A 27,744-nucleotide genomic window follows, 5' to 3' on the forward strand; every position below is an offset into this window, starting at 1 on the left:
CGCCGCTCCGTTGCACCAAAATTAACCGGGGCACTCGCAGACGGGTGCCTCTCGTGGTGGCGCTCCACGTCACAAATTACCCCTCCGATTGTCTCTCGTTTCCCAAGAAAGAAAATCCGGCACTCACAGGGGAAGTGTTCAGTTCAGTTTAATTCAAACACTCCGCTGTCTGCTGAGTGTTTGAATTAAACTGAACTGAACACTTCCCCTGTGAGTGCCGGATTTTCTTTCTTGGGAAACGAGAGACAATCGGAGCGGTAATATATCTATATATATATAATTGACTGTGATTTTATACACTCCAATATGGCGCTTTTGTTCCTTTCCCCTCCCTTGAGGTATGTCCTATGTTTATTTTCATGACCCTGTTTCATTTAAATGCCGACGCCTCTGCCGATTCGGTAAACTTAGAGAAAGGTTCCGACCGAAACGCGTCAGTATATATGTGTATGTGTATATGTGTGTATATATATATATATATATATATATATATATATATATATATATATATTCATCAAGGAACGTACTTGTGAAGTTAAGAATAGTAAATCTATTCTTGCCTACTTGCACTTGCCTTCTCTCTGATTTGGTCCTCAATATATTTGTCACGATATTCTGTTCACAAGATATTTTTGTTAACTATATTCAGTCAATGAGCAAACCTAGGGTCAAGAATCTGAATCTGGATCATTTCTGGTGACGTTATCATTTTGGCATTCATGATGACGATGGTTTGTCCTCACTGTCCATCTGACGTGAAAAAAATGGTTCTGGTGGGGGTCTTCACTCGTTTTCTCTTCACCACTCTCCTATTTTACCATCTTCATGCTTGTGATATTACAGCTTGGACTTCACAGGTGAAAGTCCCTATGGGGCTGGCTCAATGTTTCTTCTTTGAGAGGTGTGTATGCTGCATTGTCCAAGATAATAATTTCAGTTGGCAGTGCGCTAAAAGAGAATTCAGTTTGTGGGGTGTGCTGTATTAATTTTCAATAATTTAACCTGCAAATGCCATTGCAATAATACTAATTTTTGTCCACGCACCAAAACATTAAGCATGACCATGGCCCATGCAAGTGTTACTTGTAATATAGGTGCAGCACCGTTTTCTGAACTCTGTCCGCTGTCAGTGGGGCTATATGGCAACCCATTGCTAATAGCACCCTAGGCTGTGTGCCTACTATTGTCTTGTTGTAGAGTTAAGACTGGCCAAGATTTTTATCTTATGTTAGCAGAAACCTTCTAAAGTGCACATATACATTCAGAGTTTCTTGGCACCGGGCAGAAGACTGAAAAAGGTAAACATGACATCAGAGTTATCAATGGATTGTACAAAGTGTAATTGTGAGTATTAAAGTGTCCTAGTAACACAAGCATCTGTCTGGCTTGTATTTAGAGTAACCCTGGGCGGGTAACTCTGCTCGGCCAGACGCTTTTGCATCCTTCATTGAAAAAACCCGCTACGTTGTATGTCTTGCGAGTGCACTCGCAAGACTCCCAACGTAGTGTTTTTTTCAATGGAGGAGTCAGGAGGACGCAAGGCAGCTAGGAGCAGGGAGGAGAACTTGGCAGGGGAGGTGGCAGAAACACAGGTAAGTGCCTTCTTTTTATAATTTTAAAGCTTTTGGGAGGGGGGAGGGAGCGGAGTGGAGCGATGCGTAGCTCCACTGAGTTTTTTCAAACTCTGTGGAGCTAACCGTAGAGGCACTATGCCAGCTCTCCCGACTCTTACTTGAGAGTCCTGACTAAAATACTCTTTAAAAGCCTGCTGGATAGAACAAAAACAAAACCAACATGGACTACTTCCTCTATATAGTGTATGAGGTGAAGAATGTAATGTGCGATGATACAGTTCACTTACTTTGTAGAATAGCCTTGCATGCACTGCAATGTACGGTTGAACCATACTCCAAACAGCCAGTAGCATGAGGTGAGAGGATATTACTCATGTGGCACACAGAAAAAGCACACTCTATGTATGTGTTAAAGAACTGTTAACAATAGGTCATGAAGGCGGCTGAACTGTTATGCAAGACCTAAAGTAGGATTGCCAGCATCCATCGAATAGCAGCCTCGGATACTGGTGGTGGTTTCCGACAGATAATACAAATACGTGTAACACTGCTACTATTATGCACGTGGATCATGATGATAGACACAGATGGAAACAGTAGCGGCTGGAATGCTAGCGGGTGGGGTGGGAGCGTGAGGGGGTCGTGGGGAAATAATAAAAAAAGTATGAATTAAACTTACCTTTCCTCACTTACTGAAATTGTAAGTCGGCCTCAGCTGCAGGATCTCCTAAAGGTCTGTATCCTGGGAATGCGTGAGCTCGGGTAGAACCTGGAGCTGGCCTTTGTCTGACCAGGGATCCCGACATAACTAATTGATTATTTTTTTCACTGTGGAGGGTCGAACTCCTCCGTCCAAAGAGAAGGAAGTCCACCTGACTCCCCATACAAACCCTGGGTCCGGGGTGCTCCCCTGTGGCGGCCTGCAGCTGGCTGGCATACTGGCTACAGAACTGGGTGCAGCAGATTTTTCAATTTCAGAATGTCTAGAAATCAAGATTGATTTCAAGACAAGCTGTGCCTCGCGCCACTCTGCCACCCGGAAAGCAAAACCAGTCCAGTCCTTGGAGCCTCCCACACTGTCAAATCGCTGCCCCTGTGCAATACCAAAACAAATGCATTCATATATATGCTATGCCAATAAGGCTCCCACGCTATCTACTTCCGTATGGACATACTTTCATGGCCATACCTCTATCAATGCCTAGACTGCTGGCATGTTTGTAACTTGGTGTGCATAGTGACTATTCAAATGTTCCTCCGAGCACTCAATCAATAGAAAAAGTCTTATATGTAGTTTTCACTTGATAGTTTAATGTCCAAGCTTCCAAGATCATTCACATCATAGTTCCACCAATCTTTATGACGCAGCCAACACGTGTTTCGTCAAGTCCGTAAGACCAATGACTTCTTCAGGGCTGCAACCCAAATATGTACAGTCAATTACTAATCTACTATCCAGTAATCTCACTTAACACAGTAATCTTTCTCATTACATTTGTTGAGAAAAGAAAAGAAAAGGGATACACCCTCAAACCAATCAGTGTTGATAAGTTCAGCACCAGAAACTACATTGTAGGCATTAGAAAGAAGAAACATATTACACCAAATTTGTGTACACGTCTAAACTGCGTAGTAAAAAAACCTGTGTAAAATTAAATTTAATATAGAAATGTCTTTCTATATTTATTCACATAATGTGGCCATGGGTCAACACCAACCCCACAAGTATCCGAGTCGCGCACATGAAGTATTACTAACCATAGTAATTAACTCACCAATATAAATTAGAACTGTTGTCCTATTTGTTCCTGCAGGTCACTATATGTTATTCTGTAAATAAATAACATCCATATGTAGTACCATGTACTCATAATCCACTTCTCACTTAACTTAAATTCCATTAGACCTCACCTCAAAATCCAGTTGTCCAAACAGAGTTTAATTTGCATCTGGTCAGATCGTATATGCAGTATTCCTACAAATAAAATTCAAGTAGTGCTTATTACTCTGAGTGACTAGCGTCTGTAAAGTGCAGAGTAACATTCTGTCACTAAAGGTAATTATCTTAAGTCATTTCAACTCCTGTTTCCTGTTATCACCCCTTTACTGTTCCTCACCTTATAATCAGTCACAGTGGTTGAAATTCCATCAACCCTTTCGTTCTGTAAATCCTCGTATCATCTACCACGAGTACGTGTCTGTAAATCAATAAACGCACATTAGTGCTGAGCGTCACGTAACTAACAGCGTTTAGCTTTTAATTTAGTAAAGAGCGGAGCTCCCAAACGCATATCCGTGCTTACCGTAGACAGCAGGTCCACGAGTGTAGATTGGCGTTCTGCACCCGCGCCATCTTGTAATGGCTATTTATAGCGGGACTGCGTGCTGGTTCATTTTTACACCCGCGCCATCTTGTAATGGCTTTTCAAAGCGGGACCGCGTACCAATTCATTATGATAAGATGTGACCCGCACCTATATCTTCATGGGCTGAATATCTTTACTAAGGAAATTTATTTGCTATGCCAGTACAGACCTATGTCTACTAGTCATGATCGGTATTTAAACCGGAATCCCTAACAATCCTGTATCGCCGATTCTCAAAACATAAACCAGCGCCATCTTGAAACGGTCAAGGTGCTTGTGTATATCGAGTATACAAATAACGTTCTATTCTCTCCAATAAACTCTGTAATTCTGCAAAAGTTATTATGTCTAGTTATTTGTATTTAAGGAACAGATTAAAGGGGTGTTCACATAGTATAAATTTAGACAGACAGTCTAAACAGGCGCCATCTTGGGTGAGTTGCAAGTGGTCAGATCCTCCACTTGAATCTATAGAACATATTTCTCATTTCTGTTCACTGTGCATGAATACGGACACCCGCAGCGTCACCATTGAATCCATAACCAAATCCTGGCATTGTATCCCACTAATTCGCAAATTGATTCGAATAGGCAGTTATGCGGTGAAATGCAAGATCCAATACCATAATTCTATTGGGTATACTAGTATACATACATTGTACAATTGTAAACATTTCAAAGTTACTTTAACCTCTGTAGCAGCTATACAAGACATCTCTTCCTTAGTGCTGCTCACACAGGGAGACAAAACATTGTTTTATAAATTGTCAAATCCAATCTAGTTTCTCTTCAGAAAGGAGGAGAAGAGTGGGAGAGCAGGTCAAAAGAAGGGACAGAGGATATATATAATACAGCATGATCATCCGTCTATCTACAACAATCCTACTGGGAATAACATATATAGAGATGTTGTTACTGACCTAAATAATACTCATATTCATGATCAACATTAAGGCCACATTCCAGAGCTTTTAATTTAATCAGCCAAAGTACTTCCCTTTGCCTAAGTGCCAAAAGTCTGTTACCCCCACGGGGGTCAGGTTTAATATGGTCAATCCCATGATAGGAGAAAATATGCTGTCCTCTGTGCTCATCATTCTGTATCGAGTGTGATGCTATTGGATAACGTGTATCTCCATTTTTTAAGGCTCTGAAGTGCTCGGCCATTCTATCTCTAAGTCTCCTGATCGTGCTCCCCACATAGATCTTACCACAGGAACAAGCAATTTCATAGATCACATATGTCGCGTCACAATTTATAAACATTCCAATAGTATAATCAACTGAGTTATTGTAGTTGAACTGCAATACCTTGTTTTTTGCCCATCTACATGAAATGCATCTTCCACATTTGTAAAAGCCTTTGAAACTACTCGACCAATCAGTCCTGCTCGGTTTACCAGGGTAACTAGGACTCACTAAATTCCTCAGTGTAGTTCCTCTCTTGAAAGTCAGGCTCGGTCTGTTACATAAGTACGGTCTAAGATCCTCATCCATCAGTAGGAGGTGCCAGTGTTTATTCAGAATAGAAAATAGTCTAGAGCTACCTATCCCATAGTTGGTTATCAGTCTAATCTTGTTATCTCTTACTCTTGCGTCTTTGTCATTTCTAATTAGAGTAGATTTCCTTTTGACTTTCTTAACTCTAGATACTGCAGCTCCAACTACATCCTGGTTGTACCCTCGTTGCAAAAATCTGTCAGACATATCCATAAGGTTATGCTCGAAGTCACTATCTAGGGCGCAATTACATCGTGCCCTGATTAGCTCCCCATATGGTATAGCATTCTTCTGGCTGCTGGGGTGGCAGCTCCCCGCATGTAAAATCGCATTACAACTCGTAGGTTTCCTGTACATTCTGCTCCTAATCTTATCTCCCTCTATGAACAGCTCCACGTCCAAGAACGTGATGCACTGACTGTCATAGTAAGTAGTAAATTTAAGGTTATATGCATTGTCATTTAAGTAGTCAAAGAAACCTTTCAGTCTCTCTACCGTTCCTGTCCAGATTAATAGGCAGTCGTCAATAAATCTACCCCAATAGTGTATATAGGGTGTCCATTCTCCCCCATCGGGTCCCCAGATCCGCTCCGCCTCGAACCAACCCATAAATAGGTTAGCGAAAGACGGAGCAAATCGTGAACCCATAGCGGTTCCAAGACGCTGCCTGAACCAATGTCCATCAAATAGGAAGACATTATTCTTAAGAACCAATTCGGTCATTTGTAAAATCATCTGGGTATGGTCATAAAGTTCCGCCGGTCTACGGCTAAGAAAGTGATCTAGAGCATGTATACCAAGGTTGTGATCAATAACAGTATACAAAGACACGTCTAATGTAACCAGTATCATTCCATCTTCCCATACTATATCTTCCAGTAAATTTAAGACATGTTTTGTGTCCTCAATAAATGAGGGCAAATTGTATACATATTGCCTAAGAAAACAGTCAATGAACTCTGATAAGCGTTCTGTTGGACCACCTATGCCGGAGACGATTGGTCGCCCCGGCGGTTTGTCCCGGCATTTATGAACCTTGGGAAGAGTATACAAGCATGGTGATCTAGGTGTATTCAGTGACAGGTACAGATATTCATCATGATCTAAAAGAGACTGTTCATACCATGCTTTGATTTTGTCATTAATTTTAGTAATCAACTCATTCATTGGATTGGAAGTAAGTTTCTCATAGTATAAGGTATTGTTAAGCTGGGAGTGGACTTCATTGTTATAATCTGTTGTATTTAATACCACTATATTGCCACCTTTATCCGCACTGCGTATTATGATGGATTTATTGTTAGTAAGTTCATGTAAGGCCTCCCTCTCACCATTAGTTAGATTGTCCTGCCGTCTATTGAGCCTAGTCTTATGAGAGTTATCCATTTCTCTGTCTATGTCTCTGTTAACCATCTTATAGAACACATCAATCGTATTACCAGCAATCAATTGTGGAGTCCATTTTGATTTAACTCTGAGTCCACTCCCCTCCCTCTGAAATCTTTCAATTTCCAAATCATCAATGAGTTTTGACATAGTCACTGGATCATCTTCTCTCTGTCAGTGATAACAGAAGTTGTGTATCTTTCAATTCTTGAATTGTCATTTCACTCAACGTTTTATTCAAGGACTGTTTATTTTTATCTGGTACATGTGCAAAGTGTTTTTTCAACTTAAGATTTCTCACAAATTTAAACAGGTCTATTTTAGTCATACACCAATCTTGCTGTTTAGCAGGACAAAAGCCCAAGCCTTTCTTAAGTACAGAAATCATATTCGCAGATAATTTACATGAAGATAAATTGATCACTTCAATGTCACATGTAATAGAATCACCACTCATTGTTGTTGTTTCCATGACCTCAGGCTCCTTATCCTTGCGCCTGGATCGCTTTCCACCTCTCCTGCCTCTTCTTGTCTTTTTGCATTCATATCGCGATTCCTCATTTCTGAGTCTCGATTCCCTCTTCTCAATCTCTGAACCTCCTCTAAAAAATTGTTCTCAATAGTCGGGTCTATTTCTGGAGCATCTTCATTATCACTACTCGAGATAACTGAGGATGCATCAGTATCACTCACATGTGGGGTGCCGCCTCTCTTTTTGGGGACTGGGCTTTTCTTCACTAAATAATCGAATCTTTTAGCAAATGTATATACACGACCTGCACGATAGTCATTCTCATCACGTCTAAGTTTACGCGCCTTTCTTTTCTTAATATCCATTTGAAGTTCATTCAATTTTTCATCAAGAACAGTGTAATTCTTGACTGTTAGTTCAGGTAAGTTCATCTCTTTAGTCTCATCTTCTACCTTATTAATCTCAATGAGTAGTTTGGCTATCTTCCTTTCAGCATTGTCAATCAAAATCTGTATAAGGTTACGGGAGCTAGAATTTAATTCTTTTTCCCATGTAATGTACAGGTCAGGTTCAAGGTCTTCGTAAGTCGGTATTATCTGAGACCTCAGCCCACGTGGTATTCTATTCAAAACTAAGTATTGTTTAAGAGTGGCAGCATCCCACCATTTGTTCAACTCCAATCGTTTAAGCGATTCTAGCTTCACGAATTTGGCTCTCAGCCCTTCTTTCTTAGTCTCCTTAGGGGGACCAACAGCTGTTCCTATGGTTCCTCCTGCCACTAATTTGCTAAATAACATTTCAGCCTCTTTATCTCTATTCATTTTACAACCTCAGCGGCAGCTCACTTAACACAATAATTAGACAGAAACTGGTAACAGTCAATCGGAGCGCTCCGATTGACTGTTACCAGTTTCTGTCTATGCATAGTGACTATGCATTCCCTTTCTGGCTGCTAATTACTGATAGAACCGTACCCTTACATGTTTGCATATTTTGATCAAACTACACTTGCCGTCAGCTAGCAGTCACCTAGATCTTTTGCTGTTGTTTTTCAATGGCCTTACTTATGCCAATATGTATATTGTTTACAAAACATCACAAAAGGGTATCCTATGCCAGTATACCACCTGTGCTTGTGACTTTGAGGCTATAGTGTTTCATAAAAATAAAATACCTCTGGGACACCACCGTTTCCTTTTATATTGCATGTAGGAACAAAGCAGTGCCTAATAGGTAGAACGATAACACGCTACCCTTGGACTAAGTGTGACGACAGGGACACATTTTCCCCGTGCTTTCCTAAGATACAGCACCCTGAGACCAGCATTAAAAATGCAATAGGTCTCGCCTTTCATTAAGTTAAAGCCATTTGCTTTGCTGTACAATACCATTTAGCAAAGCAAATTGCTTTAACTTAATTAAAGGCGAGACCTATTGCATTTTCAATGCTTGTTTTCAGTTCCGGATAGGCACACTAACGACAAAAGTTTCCACCAAAACCTGGCTCCACTCTCAAAACAGCAAATGCTCATTTTGCCAGATAGCGGACGAAATAATTCCTCATATCCTGTTAGTTTGTCCTGCGTATAGCTCTCCACACAGCAAATGGCTCAAACCAATCTGTATGAATATGAGTAACAGGTCGAGTGCTACTGCTTTGTGAATATTAAAAACTAGCACCCAGGAGGTAATAGTGAGTGCCCTAGAAACGTTTTTAGGATGGCTGTGGAGAATTCGGCGCAAGACTGAAAGCAAGTAGACTGCGACAGTGACTATTCAAAGCACAGTCTTCGACTTAGCATTTTTCCGCAATGTTTTGTATTATATTTTTTTAGTAAGCATTAGGATACACGGGTCTAGGATTTTTAATTGAACTGCTATTAAATTTTATTCATTTTTCAAAAAAATTATTTCAAGTTAGAGAGCGCACATAGCTCATTTTATAGAATTATAAACTTGCTTGTATTTTTAAATATGGTTTACTATTCAGATCATGTATAGATTTGTTAAGTACTGGAGCCCATGTTTTATTATGGTAATTTTATTATTTATTATCTTTTATGATCAAATTGTCCGAAATAAAGACTTAATAAAGTGAATTGAATTTTTTGATTGAATTCATATATACATCTACAAAAAGAATAGAAGTAAATAAAGATGTTTTCATTAATATTCCATGACTCCTTTGTATTGCTAATGTACACTCCTGTAATTCGGGTTGAATAATTTATATATTTGGTCTATATTAATTATGATGTCTGGGCATCATCAATGATGGAAATGTGAAGTTTCTAAAAAAAGATTAATGATATTATCAATGATAACATGTGTAGATAATAGACACTCCTGTGTCCTATATGTGCTAAGTAGTTTTGTGTATTGATTCGTTGGCGGTAGAATCGCAAACAGTTGAGTGTCTGGGTTTAACTAATGAACTAATACAGATAAATACTAATGCGGCTGTCCTCTAGCCCTACTGCCTTTCTTTGTCTTATAAAACCTAGCAAATCGTCATTGCGTGCCCTCAACTTCTCTAATTATTTTTCTGGTCCTTGGAGAATTTAACAAGGAACACCACCATCCTTTGATCCAGACCTGGCATCTAGGAGACATTGCCATTCATCACGGGTCTAGGGCACTCTGCCCTTAGACAGTTTCTAACCTCCCTGTCCATTGGTTTCCTTAGTTTAGACTGCATGTATTGGCCCAGCTTCTAACACAGAAACTATTCAGTTGACTTCGAATGATACTGGTCATCTGGAATAAAGAGACAAAAATGCTTCTCAAAGAAATCTTCCTAATTTAAACTGTGTTTGGGAGAATCGGATTCATGGCCATTCTTCCTACTTTGATATTGAGGCCTCCTGTAGCAGAGACCGAATGAAAGCCTCCTACCTGATAAAGCTGTACTCTAATGTTTTACTATACTAATAGAGCCATCACCCTATATCTGTTTCACTAGCCAACACACTCCTCTTTCATTTACGGAGTACTTAAATAGATATGCCACATGTGCTGCTCTCCCTGAAGCCTCTCAAATCACTTCTGCACAAAATACTCCCAGAGCTACCCCTCATCCCCCCCGCCACCCCCATTCATGGGAGAGAAACGAATTCACTTCAGCACCCTCTCCAATAGTAGGTCTCACCCTTGTGATGTAATGTATTGTGAGATTGCATGTTCCAAATGAATAATTGTTTGGTTGTAAGTTGTAACATTCATATTCTAGTGTTCTCTGATATCGGATTGCTGATTCAGCAGAACCTGTTGGACAACCAGTAATGCCAAACCAGATTTCCGGAACAATTTAGTCTACATTTGAAATGCAGTTTGAAATTCATCAACTATATCTGATAATAGATTTCTCTCTTAGAGGTTGGGTGTATCATTATAGAAGGTTCTTGGTTTTCTCTCTGATGGAAAGTTTCTGCTTGAATCAAGAACATTAACATTAGAACTCGCTTTTTTCCATTTTGGTAGCAGGGAAGAATGTTCAGGTCAAAATGGGCAGTTTGATAACTTTGTTTACATTCAAACACAATAATGATCTCAATTCAGCAGTTCGTTGAAGGACTTAAGCCATCACATATTGATTGTATTTAACAATCACTTGCTGAATGTTTAGATTGTTAGAATAGATGCTTTCCACAAATAACTGCAGAATGATCGTGAGTGGAAGTTAAATTAAGAAGCGGTAGATTTGTTTTCTCAAAGTAGGAGCTGACTCTTATAAGGTTGTTCACAACAGAAAAAACAGCCTGTCAAAGCTTCACATATAGATCTGTGAGTGGACAATTGGGGATTAATTTGCTACAGAAAATGTTCGGACCTACCCAGTCTTTCCTTGGTACAAATATACAGCCTGATTCATGAACGGGCCGTTTTGCGAGGCTCAAATAGCGAATCATAAGGAATCGCTATTTGAGACTCGCAAAACGGTATTCATGTAGGAATCGCAATATTAATTGCGATTCCCACTGATTCCTTATTTGCGATTAGCTAATTGCTAATCGCAAATAAGGAATAACTCCCCATGCATTCCTATGGGCCAAAGGGCCATAGGAATGCATGGGGAGTCATTCCTCATTTGCGATTAGCAATTAGCTAATCGCAAATGAGATTGCGAGTACACGGGTGCCAGGGGTGTCCAAAGGACACCCTGTAGCACCCCTGCAATGGAAATTAACACAGGTGTTGCACACACACATGTCCAAAGGACATGTGTGTGTGTAACGTGCAACTCAGAAAAATGCATTTAAATGCATTTTTCTGAGTTTTCGCAATTTACCACGAGGTTTGACCTCGCGGTAAATTGCGGCCCGAAATTGCGATTTCGCAATTGTAAAATGGATGATGATTTACATTTAAGGAATCTCAAATGGAGATTCCTTAAATGTAAATCCTAGCAAATATGCGAATTAGCAAATAGCGATTTTTGCATTTGGGATGTTGAATCCCAAATGCAAAAATCGCACTCGCAAAGGGCCAGATTCTCAGAATCTGGCCCCTTGCGAGCGCTATTTTCATTGATGAATCGGGCGGATAGTTTGTTATGTTTGGGACAGAGTTCTTAACGCAACTCATCTTTTACATTAGTGAGATTGGAAGTCGTCGAACTTGGCAGTTAAGTGGTTCCTAAATTCAAAGACATGACCGATTATTGGGACTTAATAATTAGTGGTTATTTACCCCTTTCATTTGTAAAAGATATCCGTTTGGTGTATAGATAGAGTCTGATTCCCCTGAAAGTACGTCTGCATATGGTAATATTACCCAATTACTGACTTTAGCATCTTCGGAACTATATTCTAAAATTCAGATAAGTTTTCCAACTATTCAAAGATATTTTATGTTCTGTAGTCCACGTCCTTTCCAGTATGTTACAGCTATTGATGCGCCGCCTTAATACTAATTTATCAACATTGAAGGAAGCTTTTATTATGAAGCTTCCTCTTTCTTGGTCAAATAAGGTGTCTGGTTTTTGGGAGCCAGGCCTTCGCTTAAAATTGCTAGGCCCACAGTTTGAATCCGGGCATACTTGTTATGTTCATTATCTCTCTTCATATAGTGTTTAGGACTTCAACTAGAAAGGATAGAAATATTTTGGCTCTGTTCATTTATAGGCTTGTTATTTAAATACACTAGGATTGTTTCTGGCACTCATGCCCGTTTTCCTTGTGGTATATTCATGTGAACTAGATGATTATGCTTCCCGCTGTCTTTCTTATATCTGTTATGCAGAACTCTCACTACACTGTATCCTAAGGACACACTTTGATTAATGAGAGCCTACCAGTCAAGGATTGTGTGAAAGAAAAGCACTTGAGAAAAGAAAATCCTCTCCGTGGCCTAGGGCCTGGGAATGAAATGTTTGTTGACTTAAAGCAACCCGAAGGGCTGTGAACATTTGCCAGCAAAGACTGCCTAAATTAGAGCGAACTGTGTTCTAAATTCTAGTGGATTGAGATGCCTGGCCGGGGCAGGCAACCTGGAACCCCCTCCTGAACAAAGTGAGCATCCTCGGAGGGAAAGTAGTAAATGTATTCCAAGATGCTGATAGGTCCTCCCACTCCTCATTCCTAATTTCGATACAATTATTTCAAAATAAGTTTGATTGAATCGTGGTCTACTGCTTCAAAATCAGTTGAGGGATCGGGAAACCCACAGCTATCTTTCTAGCATGCTCATGGAATTGTTCACCACCCACCTTAAGTTATTGCTGCAACAGACTTGTGAGAATGGGTGATGGTTGGAAGTCAAATGTGCTTATGTTGTACACTGGACAGTGAGACAGAAAAGAAGTCCTAGGAATCTGGTAGAAACTTGCCAAGACACTTTAACTGGTTGATTTGGACTGACATATTGCGTTACTCGTAGACAAATGCTCAGGTTGCTACTTCAGTTTGTGCGACTAGAGTTTAAATAAATTTGCCTGGTCGGATAGGTTTAGAATGTTTTCTATTAAACATTGGTGAATAGCGACCCTCTGAATCCCACTTGCTGTATACCTAATTGCCACCAATGCCACAGAGAGAAGACTACCTATGCAATGTTCCTGAAGAATATTCTACTGATAGATTTGTGAGGCTGCTGTTGGATTATCACTACACACATTTGAAAATCACATTTAACTTCTTGCGTGCTGCTCACATTCCCCTGCTGTGCGGGCAAATTAATGAGTGGGCGGGGTTCAGAGAACCCCCGGTCGTCCTCCGCACAGGCACACTGTGACATCGGACGGCCAGGGGCCGTCCGAAGCACGCAAGGGGTTAAGTGATGCAAATCTGGAGCTGAAGCTTGGCCACAAGTGAAACGATTCAGGTAGGGCTGACCTAGTGTTTCATCTTAATATGCTCTGATGGCCTAGTAGTGGTTGTTTTCATTTGCTATCAAATGTTTAAATGATCCAGTGGTGCAGAAAAAAAGTTCTTTGCCGGAAGTGGGTCACTTTTAATAGATCCAATCTGCTAACAGAGAAGTGAAAACTGCTTTATCCACGGTAATGCCATTGCAGCACATTTCAACCTTGTTTTGATGATTTGTGGGTAATGTAAGTTTTTATGTTTATAGTCTTCCACAGTACTTATTTTAGCCAGATGGAAACATTTGTAGCTTGTTAAAACTACGTAAAATAACAAAAGAGAATTATTTTCATGTAGAATGGCTTATCTCTCGGACCATATAATGTTAAGAATGATTTAGGAGAACTGTATGGACATCAGATAATCCCTCAACCGCCCTGCTTGACATTCCTGGGTCAATGTGATTGTATATACATATAATATAGATAACTGTGTATATAATATTGCCATCAAGGGGTTCTGGTGACCGAAGCCATAAGGTTGCGGGCCGGGTGGTTTGTAAATGTTTCCATAAAACCAAAATCATCACTATAGTACAATGTTACACGGTACCCCTTATGTATATTTATATTACATGTTGATTTTGGCGTAGTTTGATTTTCTCTTCCTCAAACAGGGAAATGTTTACTGAAAACAGTAACTGAGTATAATGTGTGATTGACTGCAGTAAAAAAAAAAAAGAGAACCATACTTAATTTTGTAGTTGCGATGATAGAATTTTATTTTTTTTAAAACACCCTTACTAATTGTAATAAAATAGAGTGCATTAATGCTAAATGTACATTTTATAGGCACGAAGTACGAATGTGAAGTAACCCGCCCCCATTTTTTACCTTTTTCTTCACAATCTGTGCAAACATTGGAGAACATTTTTGACACAGAAATACATAGACACGACAGCAGTCAAAAAGTTATTATTCCAGCATATCATGCTTTTCTATTGTTTTATATTGATTTTACTGTACACTTAAACTTGTTAACAGGATGGTCATTGACAAGTAAGCAAGTTTCTCCTTTATCCTTAGGCTCGACTCTTTGATGAACCTCAACTGGCTACTCTTTGTCTAGAGACAATAGACAAAAGCACTTTGGATGCAATCAGTGCAGAAGGTTTTACTGATATTGACATAGGTATGCTTCTCATTTTAGTTTGAATGTTTACAGCTGCTTTGTAAGTAGTCTGCTGGCGTACGATAGCTATACTCCTCTCAAGCTTTCTGATTATGTTGGACTTCATTTAAGACAAAACATACAAACGTATGTCCTCAATGGAACAGGATTTGGGAAAAGATCTCTTAAAATCAACTATGTAAAGGGGTGCCCATTATTGACCTCAAGGGACAAGCATTGCCACATTGGCTGGATATCTAATGCAGATAAATTATTGTTCAGTGGTTCTAAATGGCCATAACTTAACCTAGATATTTGGCACAGGAATGACCCTCCTGGACAAATGTTTGACACCCCTGCTGTAACACTTTGTACTGTAGAAATCTGCACAGAGATTGTAGAGAGGAATTTATATTTTTGTGTTCACAGTAGATGGGGGTTTTGGACAGCAGCTATTTGCAACTAGAGTAGTTTTTCCACACGTGCATAACTTTACTGGTATAAAATCAAGATGGAACTTGTTGCGGATTTAACTGGCACTTGAAAACTATACTGTCTCTGTTTTCAGTTTTTGGCCAAGAGTACTGAAACCTGTTTGTGTTTCTCTGTATGTAATGTATGTAATTGTACCAAGGTGGAACTGGGATTCATGAGGTTTTGTTCACACTACATAAAACAATGAATGTTATTTAAAAAAAAGTTTGGGAACTGTATACTAAAGCGCTTACAAACATGTGCTTTTCAAAGTTAATAGATTATCCCATACATGTATGGAAATGATTGACAATGAGTTTTTTCCTGGCAGGAAAGGGGCACAGACTGGATGTGGTAGGCGACGAAGGTTTCAAGCTCTGATTTGAACTGGTTAAACATTCTTCTCTTGCCATTTATTATAATGGAAGTGAGAATGGGGTCTCCAAGCATTTTCCACACTGTGTTTATTATAAGAAGCTCTTTAGCTAATCCTTGGAGGTTCTTGTACATGCTTGGTTTAGACTTTCTTTCTAAATGGTTTTTTAGAAGCAGTGGACTTATTTCACACACAAGATTGAAAGTGGTAAAGACTCAACCAAAGTAACTGAGTTAACAACCAATCAAAACACCAAAAATACAAATGCCAATTAGCCCTTCTGTAATGCGCTACCAGGTTTCTTCTTCGAGAAAGTAGAAAAATTAACAAAAACTTTCCGGACTATCAAGCATGCAGAGAACCAACACTTGGAACAGAGGGATATTATGATCTTAATTTAACCAAGCCTCTGAGGAAATTTAGTCCACCATCAACAGAATACATTATAAAGCTAGTAAAAAGTTCCACCTCAGGCTCACCAGACGATCCATGCCTGCCTAATATAATAAAATTAGCAGCGGAAACCACTGCACCCAAACTAACGTCTATTTTCTAAAATATGTGTGAGGCAGGAACGCTTCCTAAAATACGAAAAAAACAGTTGCATCCCTCTCTTAAAGAAAGCTTCCCCTGATCAAAAGGATCCAGGCAATTACAGACCGATCTCCCGTCTTCCACTACCTGCGAAAAAAGCTGAAAAATTCTTGAATGAACAATTGGTCTCCTTTGTTGAGACAGACAAACTCTTAGATAACACACAGTTTAGCTCCAGCAGAGGCCACAGCACAGAAAAAGCATTGCTCAAGGCAACCGAAGAGATCAGGCAGGTTTTAGATCAGGGAAAAAGTGGTGCCCTGATCCTGCTTGATCTCTTGGTGGCTTTTGACACCGTCAACCACCAACTACTATTAAACTGCCTAAAGATGTGTAGAATCACAGGACAGGTGTGGAGACTGCTAAAATCCTACTTGGCAGATCAAGAACAAGTAGTGAAACAAGAGAACTTCACATCCCACTCTTTCTCCCTGCCTTGTGGAGTCCCACAGGGATCTTCACCGAGCCCCACCCTTTTTAATCTTAGTCTGTCCACTAGCAGAACTTTTAAGGAAGTTTGGTTTTAAACTCAAATCCTATGCTGACGACACTCAAATTGTCGTCTCCATAGAGAAAAATGATGAGAGTACTGGAAATAGATACCAGAACTGCATGATAGCTGTCCATAGCTGGATGCAGGGCAATTGCCTTAAGCTAAATGCTAAAAAAAAACGAGGTGATGCTGTAAGGTCCTGAATTACATTTTGGGGGCCCTGATATATGGCCAAACACGAAGTGCCAGGCCCACCTCCTCCCCCAGTAGATAAAGCACGAAACCTAGGAGTGATTATAGATTCACAACTCAACTTCACAAGACAAGTAAAGCTGTGGCTTCCTCCGCTTTTAATACCCACAGAATAATCAAGAAAGACCTACCTTTCATGCAAAATACACTAATTACAGCATTAGTCCTCTCTAAAAATAGATACTGCAAAAGTCTGCTTCTGACAACTCCAAAATATAATTTGAATAAACTCCAGGTACTACAGAATGCTGCAGCAAGACTCCTTCTAGAAATCCCTAAACATTGCTTAGCGGATCAGAGGCTAAAAGAACTACCTACATTGGATCCCCATTAAACAAACAATAAACTTTAAGTTACTTTGCCTAACCCATAATGCAATTCACAACTTGGGCCCAGCCTTTCTGAACCACAGTCTCAGGTAGTATGTTCGAGATAGGAAACTTAGTTTCGGCTAATTTATTGATACAGGCCAGTTTTAAGAAAGCTAGATGGGGTGAAAAGAGCATTGTGATGGAAGCGACCAAAATATGGAACACACTCCACCTAACCATTAAAAGTGAACCCAACCTTTTATCTTTTAGGAAAGCTTCAAAGACCTGGCTGTTTAAATCATGGTAACTCGGCTGGAAGTTGTGATCAAACTCGCAATCTGAAACAATCAGCGCTTAGACAACCCTGGGCATTAACAAGTTATATAAATAAAATTAACATAACGTAACAATCAAAGATTCATCAATCTAATGTGAATCTCATGACTTGAAAATAAAAAACATACATATTTGTGCCTTTTCTGAGGTAAAATAAAAGTATGTAGTAATCCCCATCCGCCATCAATAACACATCACTGACCTGCTAAGTCTGAGTTTCTTTCTCCTGGAAGTCCCCTCAAAACGTATTTTGGCAGGTGGATAGAGACTATCTTGCAGACCGTTAATGTCTGTTTCTATGTTTCTGATAGGGTTCTCCCTTTATGCATTTCCATATTCCATCACTATCACCTTTTACCCTCTGCTACTTGGTACAAAGCTCTGCCATCCATCTTCCCACTCCAAACATATTGGGCAAGAGAGCCACTGCTCTCTTTATGTCCTGAAACAAATAGTCCCGCTCACTCACTTATACTTAGTTTTACAGGTTAAAGTAAATATCATTCATGCCCCTTTTGGTGATAGTGTGGATGAACAGTTGAAGTTCTCGAGAAACACTAAATTCTTTCCTGTGGCTTTTTCTTCTTACAATATTGTTGTTGATTTTCACTGACTTAAGTTTAAAGAAAACTACAATACAAAACAAACACTTTACTTCAACGGATGTTACAATATGCCAAAAATGTTCGCATTTAACAAAGGTTGCTATTGTTATATTAAGAAACTACTCTTACCTGAATGTTAAATTCATCTTCAAGCACTCCTACTATGTTTTAAGGGAAAATCTGCACCAATGCTGATTTATTATCTTCATTATCGTAGTATAGTAAGATTATAATATGGTGTTCTATTTCTTTTCCATTTATTATACATGATTTAAAGTGCTAACATTTCTTATGAAGTTTCATAAATCTTATTTCATATGTTTATGTTGATAGAATTGTCAGTGCTAAAGTGTACTGTGTCAAATGGAGCAATAGCCTGGATAATAACTGTGAAAATGGTGATTTGTAACACCTAACACACTGAATAGCGCATAAAGTCTTCTGTGCCACAAAGTAGGCTAAGTCAGTATTCTAAATGTTCACACTGACTAAAGTACCAAGTCCTTTTACTGTGAAATCAAACACACATTAGATCTCCATGAAGGAGGGATATATTTTATTGGATATTGTTTACTTGACTGCTGTTGTCAAAATGAATCTGGGATGTTAATAAAGGATATTGAACAAAGCATTTATCAATGGTTTAAACCCTAGCATTATGCATGTAATGATAACATAGGAGTAGTGTTTTATTTACCAGGCCCCATGTGGGTATGTATGGGTTTATTAAAGTAACGAACGAGACCTCCAAGGTGCTGGACATCTATATATTGTTTCTCCCATTGACTTAAATGGTTTGTATTAATTTAAAACATATTTCATTTAATTTGGTAGAAAAAAGTATGTATGTGAAAAATGTTCCCATTGAAAATAAGTTTGCGCTGTGCTGTACCTGTTGTGAAAATATTTAGAAGTAGATTAAAACTGTCCCAAATCTTTAAAAATATTCTAATCATGAAAAAGGTAGTATGTTACAATACGTGCTTAACTGAAGCAGTTCAGTCAAAAATACAAATAGCTGATCCATTTTTAAAAGTACTAAATGTAGAACTATGTTGTTTTGTATATGTTTTGCAAAACACAGGACTCTTGGTAATCTCTATTTCTCTGGTATCATTTAGACACACTCTGTGCAGTTCTGGAAAGAGATACTCTTAGCATTCGAGAAAGCCGTCTCTTTGGAGCTGTTGTTCGATGGGCTGAAGCAGAGTGCCAAAGACAGCAACTCGTCGTAACTGTTGACAACAAACAGAAGGTGCTTGGGAAAGCTGTTTCCTTAATTCGTTTTCCTCTAATGACCATTGAGGAGTTTGCAGCTGGTATGTTGATAAACCAATTTCACTCTTCTATTGTGTACATAAAACATGCAAAATATAACAATTGAATACATTTTAGTGTTGTTGATATAGTTTGTTGCCTAAGATCTAGAAGGGAATGCACATTTAAACACAGGTTGTGAATACTTTTACAGAAACTACAGAAATTAACTCCAGGAAAGCAAAACATGAAAACCTATGTCACCACCTATGGGAACATGTAGGTCTCCTACATTGTGTTCCTTGACTGATACTAAGTTGGCAGACATTCTTAAGTGGTCTTCTTTTGACAAGGACCATCAAGCAGTTCAGACCTCTGTCCAAATCCTAAAATATATTGTAGGGCATTGGATTTTGTCCGTATCTCTAAGATTATGCATAAGAGTGTCCGTGACCTCTCTGGAGGGATTCCAGTCGTGTTGCAAACTAGTCAAGAAATCAAATTTAGGCTGTTCCCTTTAACCATGTAAAGAATATACTGCACAATGCCATGGCACCCTTTGTCATTTTTAGTTTGCATATGCGCACAATTTCTTATGTAGGACGCCAGTGACCTGAATGCAGTGTATTTTATATGCATTTTTCAGTATCCAAATTGAAATAAATCTCTAAATAACACTTTTATTTAATTATATATCCAAATGAAAACAATGCAAGAAATGCCCAAAATCTTTCAGCACTGTTGACAGTGTGTGGCTCTGGAAACATCTGTATCCAATATTGCTTTTGAAAAAAGTTTATTTTTCTAATGTGACAAAGCGGTTGGCAACAGAAACACTTGACAAAATAATGAATTAGTCACAAACATCCTAATTAAACTTGAACAGGAAGATACCTGAAGTCAAATTATCAACACAAATGATTACCTTGTTAAACCTCAGCTAGACCCTGGAGGTCTAGTACATTTTTAGAAGTTGTCCGATAGGGAACTAACATAGAGGTAGATCTTACTTTGCTTTGAAATGTACATGAGTCGCCACTGATAGCTCAACCAATCGAATGTCTTTTAGGAGACACTGGTTACTTACTGTATTTTAATACAACCTTTGTCACTATGCTCCTTGTCAAAAAGGTTTGGACCCTAGAACCTTGCCACACATTGGCCATATTGGATATTTATCTGGATCGCGGAAATTGTTATTAGACATTTTGTTTGAAGTGACACAAAACTAAATGTATTTAGAGGACCCTTTTTTAATATTGCTCATATTCGCATATTTCTCATAACTCAATCTAGGATGCTTATGTTTGCTCACATTTCATATATCCTAGAACCCATGAAGACCTGATCAATATCAAATCCTGTGTTCTCTGTCCTCTTTCTCCATACAGTTTAAATTGACTAACTTTATACCTCCCTCCCTTAAAAAAAAGTAAATACTCTCTACTGAAAGGTATTGCAACACTTTTGTGCTATTTATTGTTTTTCTTATAGTGCAGCAACTTGTCAACAATCATACTTTGCATCAAATACAGACCTTTATTTATGACCAATGGGAACATGTTAACTAACTTTGCAAGCTACACACCTAGAAACTCCATTTGCTGGTTTAAACTGCTTCACTAGATATAGCCTGAAGTAAAAGCAGACCTCCGCCCTCTTTATACGGGCCAGATTAAATTTCTTTTGCAGGTCCCAAATGCTGCCAGTAGATGAACAATGGAGCAAACCCATGGCACTGGCCTCCTTTCATCATACCTATGCACGCCCAGTTGGGTAATTTTTGACTTTATGCAATATCATCAGCAGATAAGCCAATGGCCATTTCACTACTTCTATAATTTTACTAACGTAATGTAAATCGCAAATAAAAATAGGTGACAAAAGCATACTTTGAGGACAGATTTAAAATGGTGTTGAGATCTTCCAGGAAGTAATGAATCATAGAGATTAGTCTGTGTATAATGGACTTTATAGTACATTTTCAAGTCACATTTGTCACTAACTGATTAGTTCAGTGGCTGTTCTGATAGTTGCCTAGTGCCACTGTTCATTTTAGAAGTACTTCTTTAATGTATCCATGATTTTAGTACAATTGCACTTCTGTATAATGTGGCACATTTATATTGGTCTCGATATCTTACCCTTGCGTTAGGGAGGTAGATATTTATTATGCTTGCACTAAATAGAAATCATTGTATGTATATTACATATTATGTACATGTATAGCTGGTGATTCGGAATTCTGTGAGTGAACTTGATGTGATAACTTTGGACTGTGCAGAACAGGAGCAGGTTTGTATTATTTTGCAATGGTTTCCTTGGAGGGGGTGAAAGGTTACAGAAAAGCCAATTTTGCTTACATGTTTTTTTTTAAAAATACAATTGCTATTTTTAATGATTGCTCCGTAAATCCTCTGCACGCACATCACTTTCACAGAAACTTGCCTTTCTCTCTGTCGTGGCAGGTCCTGCTCAGTCTGGAATTTTATCAGATCGGGAAGTGGTAAATCTCTTTCTACATTTTACAGTAAATCCTAAACCTCGTGTTGAATACATTGACCGGCCTCGGTGCTGCCTGAGAGGAAAAGAATGCAGCATTAACAGATTCCAACAAGTGGAGAGCCGCTGGGGTTACAGTGGAACGAGTGACCGAATCAGGTACTTGGATGCTGTGCTGCATACCCTCAATCAGAAAAGAGACCTCAAAGTGAACATAAGTTTGTTATGTTGTGCTTGAGTTTGCAAGTATGAGTTTACTCATGTTATATCCATACATAGTCCTCTAGTCATTTCCCCGTTCAAATTTATCAGTACTTCATATTTTCTAACATATTATGTTGGTATAAAATGCATCAAATGAGTTACACATGTCAACCTATGGAATACCTAATCAGTGAAATCATATGGATTGATAATGAAACCACAACACCCTTCTACTTTCTAACAATCCACAGAAATATCTCGACAGAGCCTATCGATTAACTGTTTTCTATAAATGCAACACAAACCAAGCCAATAAATACGACTGGGCTAGAACAACAACAAAATAAGATTTATTTTTTCTATATGTAACCATGCCCCACTACATTTCTGTCATACAGCTTGTTAAATTCTGACAGTATTTCCTCATGCCTCCTTACATATTTTTATTCCTGATCCTGTATTTGTTCTTATTTAGAAAATAGTACAAATCCAAAATGCAATTCTCTCAGCCTGTGGCTTCCTTCTTGACTTCCTGACCTTTGATGTATATGTTTTACTGAAAAAACAAAGTAATGTTCTAGCTAGGTGAAAATTCTGTGACAATCTAAAGTTTTAAATGAACAAAAACACCTAAATTAACCAGAAAGTGTATCTCAAATAGCTGTAACGTGTGCCCTAAGGTAACTATAACTCGTTAGGGCTGTAGCTGTGTCTAAAGTTTCTATGGAAAAATAAATGGGAAAAACACATTTTAGGAACACTGTCCCGCCACACTCCCTTTTTTTTTTGCCCCCGCTTGACAGATCACCCGGAAGCTTTCCATGCACGAACTAGGCAAAAAAGAACATGTTTTTGGGGAGTTGTGTCTAACGGCACTAAGTTTATTAGCAACACAACAAATGCATTTTCTATTGAAACCCAATCCTAACTATAACTACCCAGTGGCGACGACTTCTGGATTTTTTTTATTTATTACATTTCCCTTAAAGGTTTCTCAGTTGAAGAGCCAGCATGGTTACACTGAAATTCACCAGTTCTGTTGCGAAGCACAGCTAGAACACCTGCCTGTCTCTTCTACGACCATGCAGTTATCATTACCTCACCCAAGATATCACAGATTTAAACACAAATAACTCCATCCATCAATTACAGCATAGATGCTGTTATGGCCCATCACATAGTCCGTTATGTTATAAACAGTTGGGTTGGACCCATGTAGTCGGTGGGACCTGGGTAAGTAGTCGATATACATGTAAAGGGGTCCCAGACCAAGCACAGAATGAATTCTTAATGATCACAATATTTAGTTAGAATGATCCAAAACAAATGAGGGTGCACAGTGTTTTTATTTTCACCGCACCGTTATAACCATTCAATGGACAAAGAGTTGATAATGATACACACAAATTCAATGCACCCACAGGGAGAAGGGGGAAAGTGTAGGGAAAAAGGAACACATTTTTGATAGTTGTACATCACTAATCAAATTTACATATGCATAAATCCATAGATCAAAATCATAAATGTCGTTGATCCCCATATGAGAGGTCAAATAAAAAATGCATACATCAAAAACACTTTATGACAGAAGCTCCTAATCTGCTGTATATTTCAAGCTAATGTTAGGAGTTCGAAGTTGTAGATAAAAGTCTACGTTTCGACCCAGAAAATGTAGGACAGTAGATCCTTACTACGCGGGTCTTCGTCAGGACGTGAAGGGAGGTGGAGGGTAAGGTGGGGCTGATTCCTAAGCAAAAATAGAAGTGAAAGCTAATTACTTAATCCAGTCTCAAAAGAGTCCCGACACAGTAAATAACGGAAAGGCCCGTTACATTCAAGATTAAGGATTAGATTAGGTTAAATCTAGTAAAAGGTGGGAGGTTATACTGAGGATGGAGCCACATAATACATACTGAACATTGTTGTAATTACCTGGCGGGAAGACAGAAGCGGCCCGAAAAGACGTGGTCCGTGACCAGGCAGTGCCTTGTTCTGCACTGGATGCTATCCGTATCTAAAGGACCGTGATAAAGATATTGGTGCCAATCATTTATGTGATTGCCACAGGTATCACTTAGACCGTATACATTGTAAATACTATTATACAGCCTACCTTTTAGTGTCAGGATAGTGGGATTAACTGGTTATTGCTCCTCCGTCAGAACGGGTTTTTTTTCAAAAATCCTTAAAGTGAAAGGATCACTCATACACATCTGCAAAACCAAGGAGTAAAACGAGTCAGTTCTAGGGCCATCCCCTGGCGGCTAAATCAAAAAGGAACGCCCGCCGGTGCTGCCTACTCAGGACTTACCCGAAGGGATTGTCATTGTCAAGGGAGCGTGCGAGCCGGCGTCTCACCGCGTCTCCTGAAACCAGGAAGTGCTGCCCGGGTAACCTGAGAGGTTTACAAACCTCGGTGAAGAAAGACTGACTACCGTTGCTATGGTTACAGGGAAGCAAATGTCGCGAGTATTTTCACTAAACGGGGGAAGAAAGACTTACGGTGTCATAGTTAACAGAGAAGTATTATTAGATAAGGAAAATAGGTATTGCGGACCTGGTTAAACCCGCAGCCTCTATCTGTTTGGAAAACCTGGTATAGCTATTTTAAAACACCATTTAAACCACAGGGGCCTGCATCATGGGTGGCGCGGACCTGCTGAAACAAGGCGGTCTAGGCGCACAATGAATCCTGACAAGGCCAAGGTTGCATTTGAAAACCTTTTGGTACCGCCAGATATGCAAACGTTGGGCGAACGTCCCATTATTCAACAAAATAATAATGGGACGTTCGCCCATAAAATAGCTATACCAGGTTTTCCAAACAGATAGAGGCTGCGGGTTTAACCAGGTCCGCAATAACTATTTTCCTTATCTAATAATGCTTCTCTGTTAACTATGACACCGTAAGTCTTTCTTCCCCCGTTTAGTGAAAATACTCGCGACATTTGCTTCCCTGTAACCATAGCAACGGTAGTCAGTCTTTCTTCACCGGGGTTTGTAAACCTCTCAGGTTACCCGGGCAGCACTTCCTGGTTTCAGGAGACGCGGTGAGACGCCGGCTCGCACGCTCCCTTGACAATCACAATCCCTTCGGGTAAGTCCTGAGTAGGCGGCACCGGCGGGCGTTCCTTTTTGATTTAGCCGCCAGGGGATGGCCCTAGAACTGACTCGTTTTACTCCTTGGTTTTGCAGATGTGTATGAGTGATCCTTTCACTTTAAGGATTTTTGAAAAAAACCCCGTTCTGACGGAGGAGCAATAACCAGTTAATCCCACTATCCTGACACTAAAAGGTAGGCTGTATAATAGTATTTACAATGTATACGGTCTAAGTGATACCTGTGGCAATCACATAAATGATTGGCGCCAATATCTTTATCACGGTCCTTTAGATACGGATAGCATCCAGTGCAGAACAAGGCACTGCCTGGTCACGGACCACGTCTTTTCGGGCCGCTTCTGTCTTCCCGCCAGGTAATTACAACAATGTTCAGTATGTATTATGTGGCTCCATCCTCAGTATAACCTCCCACCTTTTACTAGATTTAACCTAATCTAATCCTTAATCTTGAATGTAACGGGCCTTTCCGTTATTTACTGTGTCGGGACTCTTTTGAGACTGGTTTAAGTAGTTAGCTTTCACTTCTATTTTTGCTTAGGAATCAGCCCCACCTTACCCTCCACCTCCCTTCACGTCCTGACGAAGACCCGCGTAGTAAGGATCTACTGTCCTACATTTTCTGGGTCGAAACGTAGACTTTTATCTACAACTTCGAACTCCTAACATTAGCTTGAAATATACAGCAGATTAGGAGCTTCTGTCATAAAGTGTTTTTGATGTATGCATTTTTTATTTGACCTCTCATATGGGGATCAACGACATTTATGATTTTGATCTATGACTTTATGCATATGTAAATTTGATTAGTGATGTACAACTATCAAAAATGTGTTCCTTTTTCCCTACACTTTCCCCCTTCTCCCTGTGGGTGCATTGAATTTGTGTGTATCATTATCAACTCTTTGTCCATTGAATGGTTCTAACGGTGAGGTGAAAATAAAAACACTGTGCACCCTCATTTGTTTTGGATCATTCTAACTAAATATTGTGATCATTAAGAATTCATTCTGTGCTTGGTCTGGGACCCCTTTACATGTATATCAACATCGCATAGTCCGGCAGAAAGTTAGGACCGATTATTAAAATGTACTGTTCACAGCTAAAGGATGGTTGTGGGGAAAGTTTTGCTAAGCATAGACTTGAGTGTAATACCTTCAACTTTGGCCCAGTGGGCATTGAAAGAATGATCTTAATTGCAGGGGATTGTAAGCACAATAGAAAATGATGTCCAGTAGATGTAGGGGTTGTAGTTTATTCATATTGACTGGCCAGAGTCAATACCCTGTGCCCAGAGTTTATTGGCCAGGGGTGCCGTGGACTCTAGGCCCAGCAATTGTTCACACCAACTAGTGCATGGTCAGTTCCTGCTCTGAGATTGTGCAGGGCACAGCCAAAGATTAACCCGGTAACCACATTTTCCATTCTGAGTCTCAAAGGAATGCTGTCCCCTACTGTTCAAACTGCTGGATGGAATTTTACCAGACTTGTCATGAAGTTCGAGCTTTACTGTCCTGGGTCCCTGTGGTTGTGTGGTTCTAATCCAAGGACCCGCCAAATTGTTCTTAGTCCACATGAGGCTTATGAGGTCTGCAAAATGGTTTGGGGTCTTTGAACCTGGCAAAAAAGGCTAGTTGTGATTTTGAGTCTTAGAGGTCCTTTTGTGCCAAAAGACAACTTGTCCTGTGGCTGCTGAGTCCCCAAAGCCCGGAAGACCCAACAGCACTTCACCCAGGAACCAAGAACTCCAGTGAAGCAGGAGACCTGCTTGCCTGCATCCTGCAGGCACCTAAAGAGACCTGGGAGGACTTCAAGATCAAGAAAACCAGACTCCTAAGGACACCACTGCACCCGTTGCTCCAGTCCAGAGTTGAAGTTGGCCAATGGTGCCAGCGTGGCCCTCCAGATCTTCAGATACAGTGTCCACTGTGGTTTCGCCTCTCGTGGACTCCCCAACTTTACCTACAACCTTCACACAGGTCCCATCTACAGCAACTGCTCCTGGTAAGAAAAAGCTAATGCCTAAAGACCCCTCTGCACCCTTTGCCCCTGGTCTGTGAAGAAGCGCACTGAAGGTGACCCTACGTCTCCGAGCATCGTGAGGCCCGAGTCCCCCATTGGTTCACCCCAACAATCCTGCAGCCTCTTAACATGTAGACTTATCTACATAGAACAACATTGGGCACCCAATAAATCTTATTTTTTTGCAGTTTTGCATCTGCTTCCGGCCACCTTAGTTCCGCTTCTGGTGTTTTGCTGGTCCTGCCTTGGACCTTGCCCACCACTCAACTTAACTCCTGGAGATTGATCCCGTAAGTTGCTGTACCTTACCTCAATGCCTTACTTGTTCTTCCTCCCATAGTATAACATTGCAGCTTCTGAAAATTGCACCATGTCTACTTTTTAAATGCGAAAGTATTTCTATTAAAAAGCACACTTCGATCGAACTG

The 27,744-nt window shown here is 39.7% G+C and overlaps 1 protein-coding gene across 2 annotated transcripts in view; it reads left to right on the forward strand.

The window, feature by feature from the left end:
* BTBD1 (BTB domain containing 1) overlaps positions 1-27,744 on the forward strand; it is a 216,399-nt gene that overhangs the window by 55,678 nt on the left and 132,977 nt on the right. Inside the window, exons 3-5 of one of the 2 annotated variants that reach the window (XM_086958235.1) lie at positions 14,686-14,791; positions 19,333-19,530; positions 21,937-22,129. In XM_086958235.1, the coding sequence (XP_086814361.1) occupies positions 14,686-14,791; positions 19,333-19,530; positions 21,937-22,129 (497 nt within the window). The remainder of the gene's footprint in view (positions 1-14,685; positions 14,792-19,332; positions 19,531-21,936; positions 22,130-27,744) is intronic. The other variant, XM_086958236.1, reaches the window with a different exon arrangement.

The sequence above is a fragment of the Lissotriton vulgaris genome, chromosome 2_1 (genome assembly GCF_964263255.1).
Source record: "Lissotriton vulgaris chromosome 2_1, aLisVul1.2, whole genome shotgun sequence".
NCBI lineage: Eukaryota > Metazoa > Chordata > Amphibia > Caudata > Salamandridae > Lissotriton > Lissotriton vulgaris.